The sequence below is a fragment of the Bos javanicus genome, chromosome 3 (assembly GCF_032452875.1).
Source record: "Bos javanicus breed banteng chromosome 3, ARS-OSU_banteng_1.0, whole genome shotgun sequence".
Classification (NCBI taxonomy): Eukaryota; Metazoa; Chordata; class Mammalia; order Artiodactyla; family Bovidae; genus Bos; species Bos javanicus.
In genome coordinates this window covers 104,903,145-104,918,346 of record NC_083870.1, presented here as the reverse complement: position 1 = coordinate 104,918,346, position 15,202 = coordinate 104,903,145, and the positions used below count along the sequence as shown (strand labels likewise).

The following is a 15,202-nucleotide window of genomic DNA, read 5'->3' as shown; positions in this document are numbered from 1 at the left end:
ACCCTTGCCTACGGTGGCACCCTGGGTGGGTGCCCTCTCTGGAATGGGCCATCTCCAGCCCTATAGTGGCCATAGGCACACTCAGGAACCAAGGTCCCCACGCTTCTGGCCAGCACGTTCGTTTTCAGAGAATGGAGCTGCCCCTTCTGTTGGCTTCTGTGCGCTGGCCCTCTCTCTTGCTTCTGCTGCCTCTCTTGTTCCTCAGACAATACTGACCCAACTTTACCCTTGAACATGAGTTCCCACCCCAGGCTCTTAACCTCCTCCCACCACCAAGAATCCGCCTGCAATGCGGGAGACCTGGGTTCGATCCCTGGGTCGGGAAGATCCCCTGGAGAAGGGAAAGGCTACCCACTCCAGTATTCTGGCCTGGAGAATTCTACACAGTCCATGGAGTCACAAAGAGTCGGATACAACTGAGCGACTTTCACTTTTTCACCACCAGGAATTTTAACTTGAGCCCCAAATTAAAAACCAAGTTTAAAAAAAAAAAAAAAAAACCAAGTTAAGATTCCTGGATGGTACTACTCCTGGAGCTTGAATCGCTTGAGTGATGGTGCTGACACTGCTGGCGGTGAGCAGAGATGTTGGGTCGTGACACTCCAGTGACAGAAAAGGTGTTGGGAGAGGAAAAGTAAGCCGATGATGATAACGTGTCAGTGCTGGGGATCGTGACCGTGGTGGTGGCAGTGATGTTGTGACCACGGTGATCAAGCCTATGGGGTGGCTGGAGTGTACTGATGGCAGATGGCACTGATGATGTGACAGTGATGGTGCTGATGGGAAGATGGGAAGGAGCTGGCTGGCTCAAGTGACTCGGAGGGTGCTGGTGGCAGTCATGTTGGAGACGTGGAGATTTGGGTTGGGCTCTGCCATCTGCTCAAAGAATACGTGGAAATGGGGTGGGAGGAGATGGCATGAGTGTTTATACCACATCTAAAGCCACACGGCTCGTAAGTGACAGAACCCGGATTTAATTCTGGGTAGTCCAGAATTTAAAAACTACCAGGTAGTCCCTGGTGGCTCAGACGGTAAAGAATCTGCCTGTGATGCTGAAGACCTGGATTCAATCCCAGGGATGGGAAGATCCTCTGGAGAAGGGCATGGCAACCCATTTCAGTATTTTTGCCTGAAGAATTCCATGGACAGAGGAGCCTGGCCGGCTACAGTCCATAGAGTTGGACATGACTGTGCAACTAACACTTCCACTTTCACTTTCTTTTAGTCCAGCTCCACAGTCCATGCTCCGCTGCTTCTGACACACAGCTGACTGGTTTCAGGCACCCAGCACAGTGCCTGTGTAAGTGGTGCCCAATGCACGCCTTATTGGTAACCGCTGAACTGGCAGGGGTCCAGCTCTGGGTGTGACGCTCAGGGAGGTGTGAGCTCGCGGCCCCCCACCCATCAGCCACTTGGGGGACAGGAACTCACCCATGTGGAGGTGCAGGTCTCCGCTGGGCTTCTGCCGAGAAGCTTGTGAGGTAGAGGCGCGGGCGGGTAGAGAGCCCGGGGGGCCAGCCCTGAGCCTGGGCCACGCTCGGCCGCCAAGGGGCTGCCCGGCCCTGCCAAGGCCCACTTCCCTGGCAGCGCTGACCGTGGTGGTGACTCGGCCTGGCCTGGAGACCATCTCCTGGTGGGCGAGTGTCTGGGGGGGCCTGGGTCTGCAGCGCCCTTGCGTTCGGGGGGCAGGCGCGCTCGAAGAGGCAGTTCCCTTCCCAGGGGGTGGAGGGCAAGAGGAGACAGCTCGAGTCTCGGGGACCCGCAGGGGAGAGGGCCCGTCTGGGAGCCAGGCGGACTCGGGGCTGAGGCCAGTGGCTCTCGGGCCGGTGAATGTCGCTGGGGAGACGAGTAGCTTTTGGTTAGTGAGTGTTTTGGGGTGAGTGGTAGGTGGCTGCCTGCTTCTTTGCTTGGGGACCACGGCCTCCTTGGGGACAGGGCCTGGGAGCTCAGGGCCGAGCCTGTGTCCTTCTCCACTGGGCCCCGGGGGGCCGGTGCCAGCCGGGGGAGGCACAGGATGCTTTGGCTGGATGTGGAGCAGCTGCTGGGTGCCGAGCGCTCGGCTTCTGAGACCGAGCTGCCCCGGGTGGCCTCTGTGGGCTGAGGGCCCTGAACGGGTGAGGAGTCTGCGGGCAGCGTGGCTGGCGGGCCAGGTGGGGGCGCCTCCGAGGACGGGCCTGATGGCTCGTCCTGGCTCTCCTCCTCGTCCTCATCCTCGTCTTCGTCCAGGTCCGAGTCCAAGTCCGAGTCGTCCAGGTCTGAAAACTGGTGCTCTGCCACGGCCTCTGCGCCCTCTCGCCCTTCCAAGTCCTGGAATGGGTCATCACTGGTTCCTGAGGGACAGACACAGGAGGCCCGAGGTTACAGCCGCCCCCCACGCTGCTCTGTGCCACAAACCCCGCCTGACGGCCAAGATCGTTGAGGGTATGGGAGCACTTTGTAAACAGCAAAAATGACTTCGTATCTACCATGTTAAGGTTCAGCTCTAGGGCCTGCATGTGCGTTAATTCACCTAATCCACAAATAATCCTGCCCGGTAGGTACTATTCCTATCTTCATGTTACAGACAGGGAACTAAGATGAGACAGTTCACCTTACCTTGCCCAGGCAAAGTAAGTAGTAAGGCTGGCATCAAACCACAGCAAACAAGACAGGCCTTCCCTTTCTTTTTCTTTTTGGTTAGTATTCAGTCCTGGCTTCACCAAGAGCAAGTTAAGTCACTCTGCTGGGCCTCTGTCTCCATCTTTGTCAAATGAATATGACAGTCTCATCTCATAAGGTTTGCTAGGAGGAGGAAACACAAGCCTGGCACATATCAAGGGCTCAAATATTAATAATTGTAGCCACTCAGCGCATTCATGGAGACATCTATTATTCTGGAATACAGCAGCCATGCTGGCGGGGCCAGCAGCACTGGGCACGGTCAGTTCACATACACACCTGCCACTGTGGCCACGCTGCTGATGCCTGGCACAATAGCATCTGGCAGGTGGCAGGCCCTGTTCCCTTGGAAGGTTTGGCTAAGCTGACCTCAGCCTGCGGAGAGGGCCTCTCCCCAGCCACTCATGTCCAGAGAAGGTGCTTGTAGAACCCCTGGTGCTCCCAGCTGGGGAGGAGAGTAGAGCTCTGAAATACCAGCCTCCTGGTCTGACTTCTGCTGGGGCAGCCCCACCAGCGGGGTCAGCTCTAATAGGACACAGGCCTAGTTTGGGCATCTCTGAAGTTGGCAGCAATCAGGACTCTGGGGAGAGCTCCGCTAACATCTTGCCCACCTGGCAGGATCCTGAGGGTTTGGGTCCTGCTGGCCCAACACTATGCTCATGTCAGCACCCACTCAACTACTAACTAAGAGAGCTGGACACACGAGCTGACTCAGGTCACTGGTACAACCATGCTTCTCTGGACCCCACTATGCCAAGCTGCACCGGGACCAGAAAGCCCAGCATTTGTGCTTTCAAACAGCTCAGCACTCAGCAAATGGATGACAGTCGGGCATGCAAGAGGATGTAGATAAAAAACTGCGGGGTGGAGCTGTCAGGTGAAGGGAGGCCAAGGGCATGACCTCCTGGCAGCTGGGAGCAGAATGACCAGAGAAGGGGAAGGGGCTGGGGACCACAGAGCAGGGGTCAGGAGGAGGAGGCAAAACATACCCTAAAGCTTTGCCCTAAGACTTTAGCTCCAGGAGTTCACCTAGCCTCACCTCTCGTCAACCTGTGGGGAAACCCATGCCCAGAGCAGGCAAATGTTTCCCCAAGGTCACCCAGAAAGTAATGGCTGAGTCAGGACTAAGGTTTATAACCCCTACATCATTACACTGCCAGTTTAAAAATGTTTTTATGCACTGAGAAGCAGGAAATGGTCTGGGTTTGAATCTCAGTCCCACCCCTTCCTTACTGTGCAATGTCGAATAATTTACTTTTTCTCTCTGGGTTCAGTTTCCTTGTCTGTAAAATGGTGGTGGGGGGGGGAGGGGTAAGAATAATAAAAGCCACCTCATGAAGCTGCTGAGAGGATTGTGAGGGTCTGACACCTAGTAAGTACCCAATAAACCTCAGCTCTTCTCACCCCAAGTACCCCACAACCTCAACACACAGGCAGCACGGCCAGCATCTCATGCTGCAGTTGAAGGTCAGAGGGGCAGTGCTACCAGTCAGGGAGTCAGGATCAGCGGCTCCTGATATTCGGCAGGAAAGATCCTAAAGTCTGTAACAGATGAAGACGCTGAGGGACAGAGGGCTGGTGCCCTGCCCTAGGCACCCAACTCAGGAGTGACGGAATCCAAGAGTCCCCTGCCCAGCACAAGGTTCGCCAGGCCCCCCACATCTGGGCTCTTGCAGAGCTCTACGGGAGGCCCCTGCCGATCAATAATTCCTAATACCCCTCACTGTCAATCTCCACAAAGTCCCGCCTCTCTGGAGCCAAGGGACGGGTGGAACGAAGCGCGCCGGGGCGCTGGGGAGGTCTGGCCACACGGTGGCGCTGGTGCTCAACCTCCTCACCCTCAGGGGCGGGGCTGCGGCGCCGGCCTGGCCACCTCCCAACCACTTCGCGTCTAACAGACAATCTCCTCCCTGAATCTTCATCATCGCGGGAAATGGCAACTCCATCCTTCCAGTTTCCTAGGCCATAAACCTCGGAAACCATCCTTGGATCTTTTATTCTCATTTGTTCACCCTCCACCTGCCCCCGCCCTGATGTGTCAGCAAAACCTAACAGCACGTTTCTCCACCTCCCTCCGCCCCCCCAGTCCAACACATGCTCAGCCTGCATCACTGCCTCCAGCCGCGCCCCCTACCGGCCATCCTCTGCGTACAGAGTCAGGGCAGTCGCTCCAGCAGGCGGCTAAACCCATCCCTTGACCTTCACAGCCGCAGCTGTCTCTGACTTCCCAACTCTTGTCCTCAGGGGCTCTGCACCCGCTGTTCCACCTGCAGAGAGAGCCCTTCCCCAGGCTCCACGTGGCTTCCTGACCCCCTGCCTCATGTTCGCGGCTCACATCACCTGAACAGAGAGGCCACTCCCCACACTTCCCTACCTGTCATGGATGCTTTATTTCATACTCAAGGCCCTTGCCTTATTCCACATTTGTTCACTACCCGGCTCCCCTCTAGAATGCAGGCTTCCTGAGGACAGGAACTATATTTCATGCATTGAAGAATCTCTAGCACCTAGAGTAGGACTTAGAATAGGGCTGGTGCTGTCAGGAATTATTTCTAGAACGACTGCACTGATTTCATGCATTCTCAAATAAGGTCATCTGGTCATCATTTTCGGCCTCATTGGGAAAATGAAGCTGAACTTACCCAGTGGACCCCTGGTGCGGTGCTAGTGGACACACCCTGCCTCCCACCCAGGCAGGGCTCTGGGCTTGGGTGCAGCTCCCCTGTCCAGCCCACCAGGCACTGGAGTGGCATAGAGCCACATGGAGTGGTTTTTGTCTGACCTCAGGCAACTTCCATAACCTGTTTGAGCTTTAATAAATGTCTTCAGTTTAAAAAGGAGTGACACCAGTTTCTACCACAGTTATGAGGACTTAATAAGACATCTGTAAATGGCTTGACGTGCTTTCTTGATCAACTCAGTAACCCCACATTCTCATTTTGGAGGCCACAGCTCTGAGTTCACTGTATTCTGTTCAATAAAGCTGATTCATTTCACCTAAAAGGAAATATGATCTAACTTGTTTTTAAGACTGCACATACATTCCCAAATCAGATAAACGGAAAGAAACAAGACACAGGAACACACACCTCTCTTTTTCACACTCTCTTGACCCTGATTTTAGGGGATCTGGCCAAAGGCTTGCTCACTGCAGAATATCTCTGGTTGCTTATCTACCCCCCAGAGCTGCTCTGGCCTCCTTCTTGGATGCTGAGGCCCGACAGGGCCCAGCCAGACATGCTGACTTGGACTCACCTTCCACTCTGCCTTGTGTTCACAGAAACTGGCCCTAATATGGCTCTAATCTTGCTACTGGGGGACTGAGGCTGGGGTGTGGTGCTGGGATGTGGGGTGGGATTGAGAGGTGATAGGGGGCTGTCAGGTCTGCCTGGCTTTGGGTCTCTTGAAAGCCCCTAGCTCTAAAAGACCTGAGCACCAAGCCCATGTCCAGAGTGTGGAGGTGTGAGTGTGGGTGTGGAGCATATAAAAGTATGTACCTCACTGTGTCATTGTGAGGGTTTGCCAAGATAACCACGGCACGTGTCTAGAGTATGCTTGACAGGTGGATGCTCAATCAATGTTGACTATAATACTCGTGTATTAATGTAACCACCATACATTCACTGAGCACCCACCGGGTGCCGGGTGCTCTACCTGCGTGACAGTCAGCAATGCTCAAGTGCTTTGGCTCCAGGCGCGTGCTGTAAGAAGGAGGGGCGTGGGTGCCATTGTTCCGTGAACTTAGCCTTTGTCTCTTTGTATTTGGGAAGACTGGAGAAGAGGGTGAGGAAGAGGGTGAGGAAGGAGAAGGGGAGGGGGAGTAGAGGCAAGGAGGACAGAAAGGAGGGGGAGGGGCGGGCAAGGGGGCCAGGGGAGGGAGGGGAAGGTGGGCAGGGGGGAGGGGAGGAGGGAGTTGGCAATTCATTACCTTCTTCGGCTTCCAGCTCCTCCAGCACCCCCGTCTCTTGGCACTTTTTGCTGTGGGCCTTCGACTTCATATGCTTAGTCAGATTCCCTGGAAAGGAATGAGAACAGACTCAGGCATGGCTGGAGGGCAGGGGGCCAGGGTGGCGCCTGGCGGCGCCTGGACATCACTCTGCCCGCGTGCTCAGGTCAGGGGTGCAGCCACGGCCGCCGTGCACGATGGTACAGAGGAGCGGGGTAGGGTGGGTGAGGGGCTGTGAGCGGACAGAGGGTATAATGAGGAACTGAGATGCTGGTTAAAAAAACAAAAGGAGATTAAAAGACAAGTCATATGCAAAAGTTTTTCTGATTTAACCCTGGGCCCAGGAGCTGGTGACAGGATTACTGACCATTTCAAATGCTGGGATGAGAGCAGGCACCCAGCCCATGAACTAGCATGGGAGTGGGTGCTGAGGATGTCCTTCTGGCTGAGGATACTGCTAGGCCAGCCCACAGGGAGGGATCTTAGGGTTTGGGAGGAGGAACCAGGACAAAGTTACTGCTATTAATAGACATGGAGAAAGGGCAGAAGGCATAGCGAAGTCTGCTAGACAGGGACCTAGGGTCCACAAGGCTGGTGTCCAAGTCCTGAATTCCTTAGAGAGTCATGTCCCCTTCCTGGGCCTCCAAAGTCACTGCCATGCAGACATGGCCAAGGGTGGTGGACACAGGGAAGGCTGAGCAAAGGCTCCGTTCTCCCCATGACTACAAAGCCCTCGGGGGGTGGCTGACTCTGTCCGTAGTGGGCTGAAGAGCAGAGCCAGAAGCTCTGTGGAATCAGGGGAAACTCTGTGACACCGATTCTTCCTGACGTGTGCACAGCGCTTCACAGGTCACAAAGCCCTATGGGCAGGAGCGCTCTGCGAAGGACCAGCAGGAGAGCCCCAGCTCGCCTCAGGATGCTGGCCAGATGCCTTACGATGTTCCTTTGGGCTCACCAATCGCCTCTAACTGTGATGTGCTCACTGTTGCTCTAGGGATGGCTATATTTCCATGGTCCTTCATATAATACATCACAAGGCCCTTGAGTCAGGAACTCTGTCTCACTCATCTTATTAGCAGGTTTGAACAGATGGATGGAAAAGAGAAGAAGGGATTCCAGGAACAGATGCATAGAACGATTGGTGGACAGATAGATGGATGGATGGAGAAGTGGGTAAGAGGAAATATGGAGTGACAAACAGGATGAAGAGGGAGAATCCAGACAGACGGGTGGGATACTCGATGAGCAGATAAGCAGATGCACAGACAGATGGAGGATAAAAATAAATAGAAGGGTAGATGGGGAATAGATCCCTAAACAGATGAGAAGATGGAGAAAGGGAGAGAAGGAGACCTGGGCAAGGGGGAGAGGGCTGGTTGGATGGGGGGATGGAGGCAGTACACCCAATAGGGAAGGCAGACATAGAGGGGGATGAAAGGACGGGCAGGATGGAAGGGTGGATGGTGGGAGGACAAAGGAGAGAGGCGGAGAGGCAGACGAGAGGGGAAGATGGGAAGACGAGAGGAAGACAAGCTCTTAGGATGCGAGGATGGGAGACATGGATCAACGGGAGGATGGGTGGGTGACTAGGGAGAGAGCACCCATGCATGAACCAAAGGGTTTTTCTTAATTATTCTGAGAATTTTAAGGAACCTTAAGGTTTTGCTCAGAGGTAACAGGAGCCTTAAGCTGAGGCTGCCTGAGGTGTGCAGGTCAAGGGCAGCAGTGATGGAGAGGAGCTGTTTCCTGCCCCTTCCCTCCTGCTCATCCTGGTCTGTGACTCCATCTCTCCCTCAGATTTTCTTCCTTTAACTGGACAGAAAACTGGATCTTCTACTCCTGGCCAAATGGGGAGCACAGCCATAACTTCCAGAGTCATCCCAGGGCTGGGGGACCCCCAACGTCCCTGTCCAACATCATGGGCCTCTGGCCCCACTGTTGTGAGTAGGCAAAGCCTGAGCAGGATGTCAGGGGGCGGTCAAGGCAGCTGCAGTGTTACATAGGCCAGAGAGACCAAACGTCCCCTGAGGTTCTGAGACCAGCCTGCCATCCCCTGAATACCCCAGACCCCAGGGGACTATGCACACTGCTCATTTTGGCTATGACATTATTGTTGGCCCTGTTCTGTCCGGAAGGGTTGGGTCTCTTACTCAACCAAGTTAGGTGCTGAGCACACTGTGGGCGCGTAATAACCGTGAGTGGGAAATGTTCTTCTCATCACAGAAGTAAAGTGTCGGGAGGAACCTCCCAGACCATGTGACCCACCCCCTACCAGACCCAGGGTCTTCCTGCTTCTGTTCTGACTCCTGGCCTTGGTGCTAATGATGCCACTGGACGAGATAATCCGCTGTCTGAGGTGACGGGATGCTCTGGGACAGCTCCTGTTCACCATCACGGAGAACCAAACAGCCAAAGCCACGTTGCCAGCTAGCGCAGAGCCCCGTCTGGAGCCAGGTCTCAGGACTGCAGGTGCCTTGCGTGCTCCATACTGGTGGGACAGACCAAGACATGTAGGAGCTTGGTGGCCTTGGGTCTGAGTCTGGGCTCTGTCGCTTGCTAGCTATGTGTTCTTGGGCAAGTGTCTTAACCTTTTGAGCCCCAGTTTCTGCAACTGTAAAGTTGTACCTACCTCATGGGGATGCTGGAAGAAGTGGACGAACAAACGCATGTAGAGTGGCAGCAGAGCGTGCCTGGCAGAGAGCAGATGCCACTGCGTGGAACCTCCCTCCTTCCCATTCTGTGTGTCCCCCCTGCCCCAACGGTCAGTGTTCATTGAGTACCCGGGAGACTCTGCCACAGCCACCCACTGGTTGTGGAGGAGAGAGATGCTGAGATGATGGCTGAGATGTAAATGCCTCCACCAGTCTGTCTGGGCTCAGCAATCCCAGGAGAGGGCACCAGGCAGCCCCTGGACACCAGCTTCTCCTCTGCCCCTGCCCCGGAGGCTGCAGGGAGGAGCTGGGAGTCTGAGTGGCTGCTGGGATAGGCCATGGGGACATAGGGGCGGATGTGCAGCCCTGAGTGTTACCCAGCACCCTCCCTGAGTGTCCCCTCTGTATGCCTGCCTGCTCCTCTGTGAATTGAAGGAGGTGAACCAAATGGCTGCAGGTGTCTTTTTTTGGCCTGGACACCATTTCCTTGTCAAGGGTCAGAGCCTCAGCTTTCCAAGCAGAGTTCACAGCTTTTCACATCATCCCAGCCCCCTCACCCCAAACCTGACCATCCTGGAATGAAGGAGGAAAGGCAAGCGGATGGAAATGATGGGCATCTGGAACACAGGTGGATCCTCCACCAAGAGCATAAGCTGAAAACCGTGTCTACCCCATTCGGCTTTGGGCTTTGACCAACCACCCTCCCTCAGCCCCTGAGGGCTGCTCCAAACTGCCAGCTCTGTCCGCAGGCGATCGGCGCAAGGGCCTGTACCCACCACAGCCCTTCTGCTGGCCTCGGGGAACCTTCTCAGAAGAGGACACAGGACCCCAGACCTCCATAGGGACATCCCAGTGGGCCTTCCCCGGCCTCACTCACTGAGACAAGCCGGTGCTAGCACCCAGGACCGGAGCTGCTGTCACAACGTCTGACACAGAGACGGAGACACAGACAGGCGGACAGAGACGGACAGGAAGGCTCCCTAGCCGGTGCAGCCAGGTGGTGGTGACGGAGGGCCCTGAAGACCGCCGGGCCCAGCTTCATTTCTCATGCAGCCTGGCGAGTCTGAGCCCAAGGACCAGGGGAGGGAGGAGACGGAGGCAGCTGGACGGAGGCAGGGGCCCTGAGAGGAGGGTAGCTCCTTTGGTGTCTGGGCTGATGGCTGAAGGGTCTGAGGAGTCACGGGAGCTTCAGTGTCTCATGGCTTCCCTCACTCTCCTGCCTCATGCAGAGAGAGCCAAGAGTGAGCTGGCTCTGCTTCCATCTGTCACCGCCCATACTAGCCCCTTTCTGCCTCCCAGAGTTTGAGATTCCACTATCTCAGATGCACTCACTGCTCTGGCTCTGGAAGGTGTTTGTCTTTCAGAAGGGTCTAGGAGCCTTGGCAGAGAGCTCAGCACATGCCCCATCACAGGGTGAGAGGAAATCCTCCTGGGCGGGGCCTTCAGGGCTCCACCCCCAGGTTTCATCCCAGGCTCCGCCCCCTGGGCACTCAGAGGGCCCACTGACATCCCATGCAGGTTGTGTGCTCTGGACCCTCCAGGGCTCAGGGGGACCCAGGAAGGGACTGCAGATAGCTCAGCTATGTGGCTTCCAATGCAGGAATCTCCTGGAAAAGGGGTGTTCTTGCCAGGGACCCAGACCTCTTTCAGACTTGGCAGAAAAAGACCAGGCCTTTGCTCTCAATAAAGCCAGAGAGAATTGAATAGAGATTGCTCTGGGAGACTGCTCTGGCTGGGGACTTGGCTCAATGGATCTTTCCAGTCTCACATAGAGGATGATGGCTCCCCGAGGTGGTGGGCAGCTCTGTGTGGCCCTGGGCTGGGTGGGGGTGGGGGTGCGGTGGAGGGGGCGCTCTCAGGACTGGGCTCGTCATGCTGAGAACAGAATGGTATGGTCCGCTGGACAGCCTGGGAGTTGGGCCAGCAGTGATCCACTCTGGAGGCCACCTGATTTTGCCAGTCCGTCCAGACAAGGGGAAGAGAGGAAGGTGGTGGGGGTTATGCCCCAGAGGCAGGGGTCCTAGCTGATAGTTACAGCTCCAGCTTTAACAGTCATTTCTGGCTTGGGCAGGGGCGGGGGGACTCATTTTCTTTCCCTTCATGGTGGGGCTTGGACAAACAGCTTTTGGCATTCAGAGTCAAAGACCATTATCTGAATTGTTGGTCAATGGCTATCCAATTGTTGAATCTCCACCTCTCTCCTCCAGAAAGTCCCAACTGGCCCCCTAAGGCCAGAGGAAGTGGGGCTGAAGGGGGTGTGTGGGGCACGGAGCCCACGACTAGGACCGAGGCCTGCTAGGCGAGCTGTCCTGCACATGGCTGGGCTGCAGGCCAGTCGGTCCTCTCTGGGCCCTCTGGACTGTTGTTGATGAGACACCAAGAAAGAAGAGGGTCAGGGCAAGGAAGGAGGATGGTCGCCTGTATTCGAACCAAAACCTTGGTGGAAAAGTTCGAGTTCCACTTGGGAATGATGGCGCCGAGGACAGAGGAGGACAGGCTAATGGGGTCAGCAGATCAGAGATGAGCACCCAGTCAGAGAGGGGGCCGTGAGCGAGGGGGTGAGATAAACTGACCCCCAACCTAGCACTGACAGAATGGAAGGGATCAGGAGGAGGAAGAAGGAAGACTCAAAGTCCGGACGGGCCTCCTCAAAGCCACCCAGCCTCTCTCTCTGGGAGCAGCTATACCCACAAAAGGAAGGCTAATGGGCACCAAAGCCGAACCTGCTCTCAAGTTGCATCCACTGAAAAGCCACGTGGCCCTGGAGGGGGCTGTTGTGGAGGCCCCCAACTTGCCCGAAGGGGAAGGCAGGACCCTCGTGCCCAAATCCTGAGCCAGGAATCTGCCAAACACAAGAGGCTGAAGCCACCAGGGTTACTGAGAGCCCAGGCCTCCCTCTGAGGCACCTTGGTCTACTCGGCTACCAGGAAAGAAGAAGTGGGTCACGATGCCTTTCCTGCCCTGTAGGAGCAGCCCTTGGGAGGATAGAGAAACACTCTGTCCAAGCCTCGCAGACTCAGCCTCACTGGTTCACGCCTGGGTCCTGGGTGGCTGCAGCAGCCATGGCTGCCCTCATCATCCAACACAGCCCTCTGGATTCATACCCTCACTGGCCAGTCTGCCTTCTTCTCACAGGTGACTGCCAGAGCCTGAGCTGACCCTGAGGTGCTGCGTGGCCAGGGCAGAATGACAGGGCTGCCAGTCAAGGTGAGGGGAGAGCCGGGCCCAGTGCTGAGGGCTGTGGAGAAGCTGGGTGGAGCGGGAACACAGTCTGAGTGGTGAGGCGAGGTGGAGGCAAAGTCTGGCATGAGAAGTGACCATGCAAGTGTGTTAAGTGGCTCAGGGTGGAATGGATTTCCAAACTCAAGAGTGGCAGTGACCAGTGTGGATGCTGGAACTCATCAGGTCGGTGGATAAAGGGCTAAGGAGACATGCAAAAGGAAGCAGGGTGATGAGATCAAATACAAAACCAGGAGCTGTGCGCTGGAGTGCCACTGCCTGGCCGTGGTGGGAATCGCATAGGTGGAGGGTGGACGGGGCCAGTGTGAGATCTAAGAGGACAGGCTGGGCAGCCGACGGTGCCACTGCCCCGTCTGCAGTGGGCTGCTCTGTAACTGGGGAGCCCGGAAATCAGGGCTGCTCAGGCCCCAGGCAGAGAGGTCCAGGCCTCGGGCTCTGTGCTGGAGCTCCCAGAGGGGAGCTCCCTGCAGCGGGCAGGGCCAGCGCTCCGCTGACCGTCTCTTACCTTTGGTTTTAAAAGCAAAGTGACAGTGCTTGCACACATAGGGCCGGACGTCAGTGTGGGTGCGGATGTGTTTCTTCAGCATGCTGGGCTTCTTGCAGCGAATTCCACACTCCTCACAAACATATTTCCCTCGGCCGCGGCCTCGCACATATACATACTCTTCGTTTGATTTGTACCTATGAGCAACAGGCGTCATGGTAAAGGAACAAAACAGGAGGAGAGGAGGCAGGTTCCCACCTCAGAAGATGCACGCGCTTCCTGGCCACATCCAGCTTTTAGGGGCGGGGGGAGAGGGGGACGCGGAGCAGAGACAGCCAGGGGTGGGGAATCCGCCTGGAGCTCTGCACCTGCCCTGACCTCAGACGGGTGCGGGGGGTGCACCCCCTCTTCTCCCTCAGAGGCAACAGGCCCTGGTGCTCCGGGCCGGGAGGGAAGCCACAGGGGCACAGAGGGTCTCTGGCCCAGATCCAGCCTCAGCACCAGCTTCTGCTTCCAAAGAGCAGCCGCTCTGGGCCACCGTGCAACAAAGAGACTAAAAGATGACAGCCACAGCTCCGGCAGCCACCACTGAGCCATGCTCACCCTCTGCCGGACACCTGCCCACATTCAGTCACAACCTCCATGGAGAGCCCGAGGCTCCCACAGCTAGAAAGGGACAGAACTTCTGAATCTGCCTGCCCCAGAGCCTGTCCATCCCCCACGAGGGGCGACCAGCACCGAAACAGTCCGCTCGCAGGCCCGCCAGACGCGCACGTGACGGGAGAGCGGAGGGCACTTTATTTCTCGGTCCTCAGAGTCAAGACACCCGGGGCCCGGAGCTCTCTCCCCAGTATTTTCCGTCTTGAGCCGAGCGGGAAGCTCTCAGGACCCAGATTCCAGCCACCAGGTCTCTCTCCGGGGATCACCTGGGGTCCTAGCAGGAAGTACCGACAGCTTGCGGGTGCCTCCTGGGGTGCCTGGCCTGCTTGCTTGGGCCTCAGGGCCACTGCGCTCTTGGCCGTGAATCAGAATGCTCTTATTTCCACTTAGAAGGAACCCATGAGTCCCACAAGCTCACTCGATACCGTCCTTGTCAGAACGCCACGTTGGCCTAACACTGTAGATGTGCGTGTGAGTGTCTTGGCAGGGATGGGAAGGCTGCGGCAGGGCCCATGGAGGGAATCCTGGCATAATTCCAGGAGAAGAGCTTTCTGACTGTGAGACCCAGGGTCCGAGGGCATAGGCGCCTTAGGAGAGGTGTGGCTTTCTCAGCCTGCAGAGTGTGCCTCCTATGCCAAGCAGGAGGCCTGCCTATGCCCACACTCACCTGTACATCTCCCTCCCACCCAGCCTCTGGGTGGGGCTTCAGAGAGGCAGGGAGGGGACTTGGAGTAGGGGAAGGTGAGGAAGTGACAGCGGCTGGGACTCAGTCCTGTTCCACTGGGACCATCAGCTCACAGCTGAGAGGATGTCACCAGGATGGGCCTGCAGGAGGGGTCTCTGAGGGAGGGAGCCGGCAGGCAGAGGCACAGTGTTCACCAGCGCTCACGCTCAGATGCACGCACACACCACACCACTTCCACACTGCCCTGCTCGGAGGTTCCATGACAGCCTCTCCCCTCTCACTTCCAACCACGATGGAGCCTATGGGTCCCCTGTCTTTCACCCCTTCCCACCCAGGCCTACAGATGCTCCAATTTCTACCACATGTGTGCTTCCCTCTGTACATAAGACAGCTCGGAGGCAGGCAGACAGTCCGTCGACCTTGGCTACTCTCAGCCCCTTCATTCTCCCTCAATAGCGAGTTTAAACCACAGGTGGGTGCCCAAGTGGAGACACACAGGTACACAGAGAAAGGACTCTGCTCGATCCCCCGAGGGTGGTGCTGTGACTTGGGGGGTGGGGTGAGAAGGCAGGTACACAACCCCAGACACCACTTTGTCACACTGCATGGAAAGTGCACAGCCTGCTGGGACACAGCCTTGGGTTGGGAGAGGCTAGAGAGGATGCTGAGAGATGGAGGCAAGAAGGGAGGACCCCAGGCAGGGACTCCAGCCGCACAGGCATGAGTGTTAAGATGCCTGGGGAGTTTGTGGGCAGGGCAGACTGGATCACCATCAGCCTTGAATGCCATGCCAAAAAGCTGAGACTTGGTTAAAGTTGTCTTAAAGGTAAACATAAAGTCTCAACAGAAGATACTTCCTTGGTGCCATGGGGAACGGT

General features: G+C 56.4%; 1 protein-coding gene across 6 annotated transcripts in view; it reads right to left on the bottom strand.

The window, feature by feature from the left end:
- The window catches only part of HIVEP3 (HIVEP zinc finger 3), a 564,242-nt gene that overhangs the window by 5,020 nt on the left and 544,020 nt on the right, over positions 1–15,202 (bottom strand). For 5 of the 6 annotated variants that reach the window (XM_061412315.1, XM_061412313.1, XM_061412317.1 and 2 more), the window contains 3 exons: positions 13,001–13,176; positions 6,587–6,673; positions 1,432–2,330 (listed from right to left, as the gene is read on the bottom strand). In XM_061412315.1, coding sequence (XP_061268299.1) covers positions 1,432–2,330; positions 6,587–6,673; positions 13,001–13,176 — 1,162 coding nt within the window. Of the gene's footprint in view, positions 1–505; positions 877–1,431; positions 2,331–6,586; positions 6,674–13,000; positions 13,177–15,202 lie in introns of those variants that run through there. The other variant, XM_061412319.1, reaches the window with a different exon arrangement.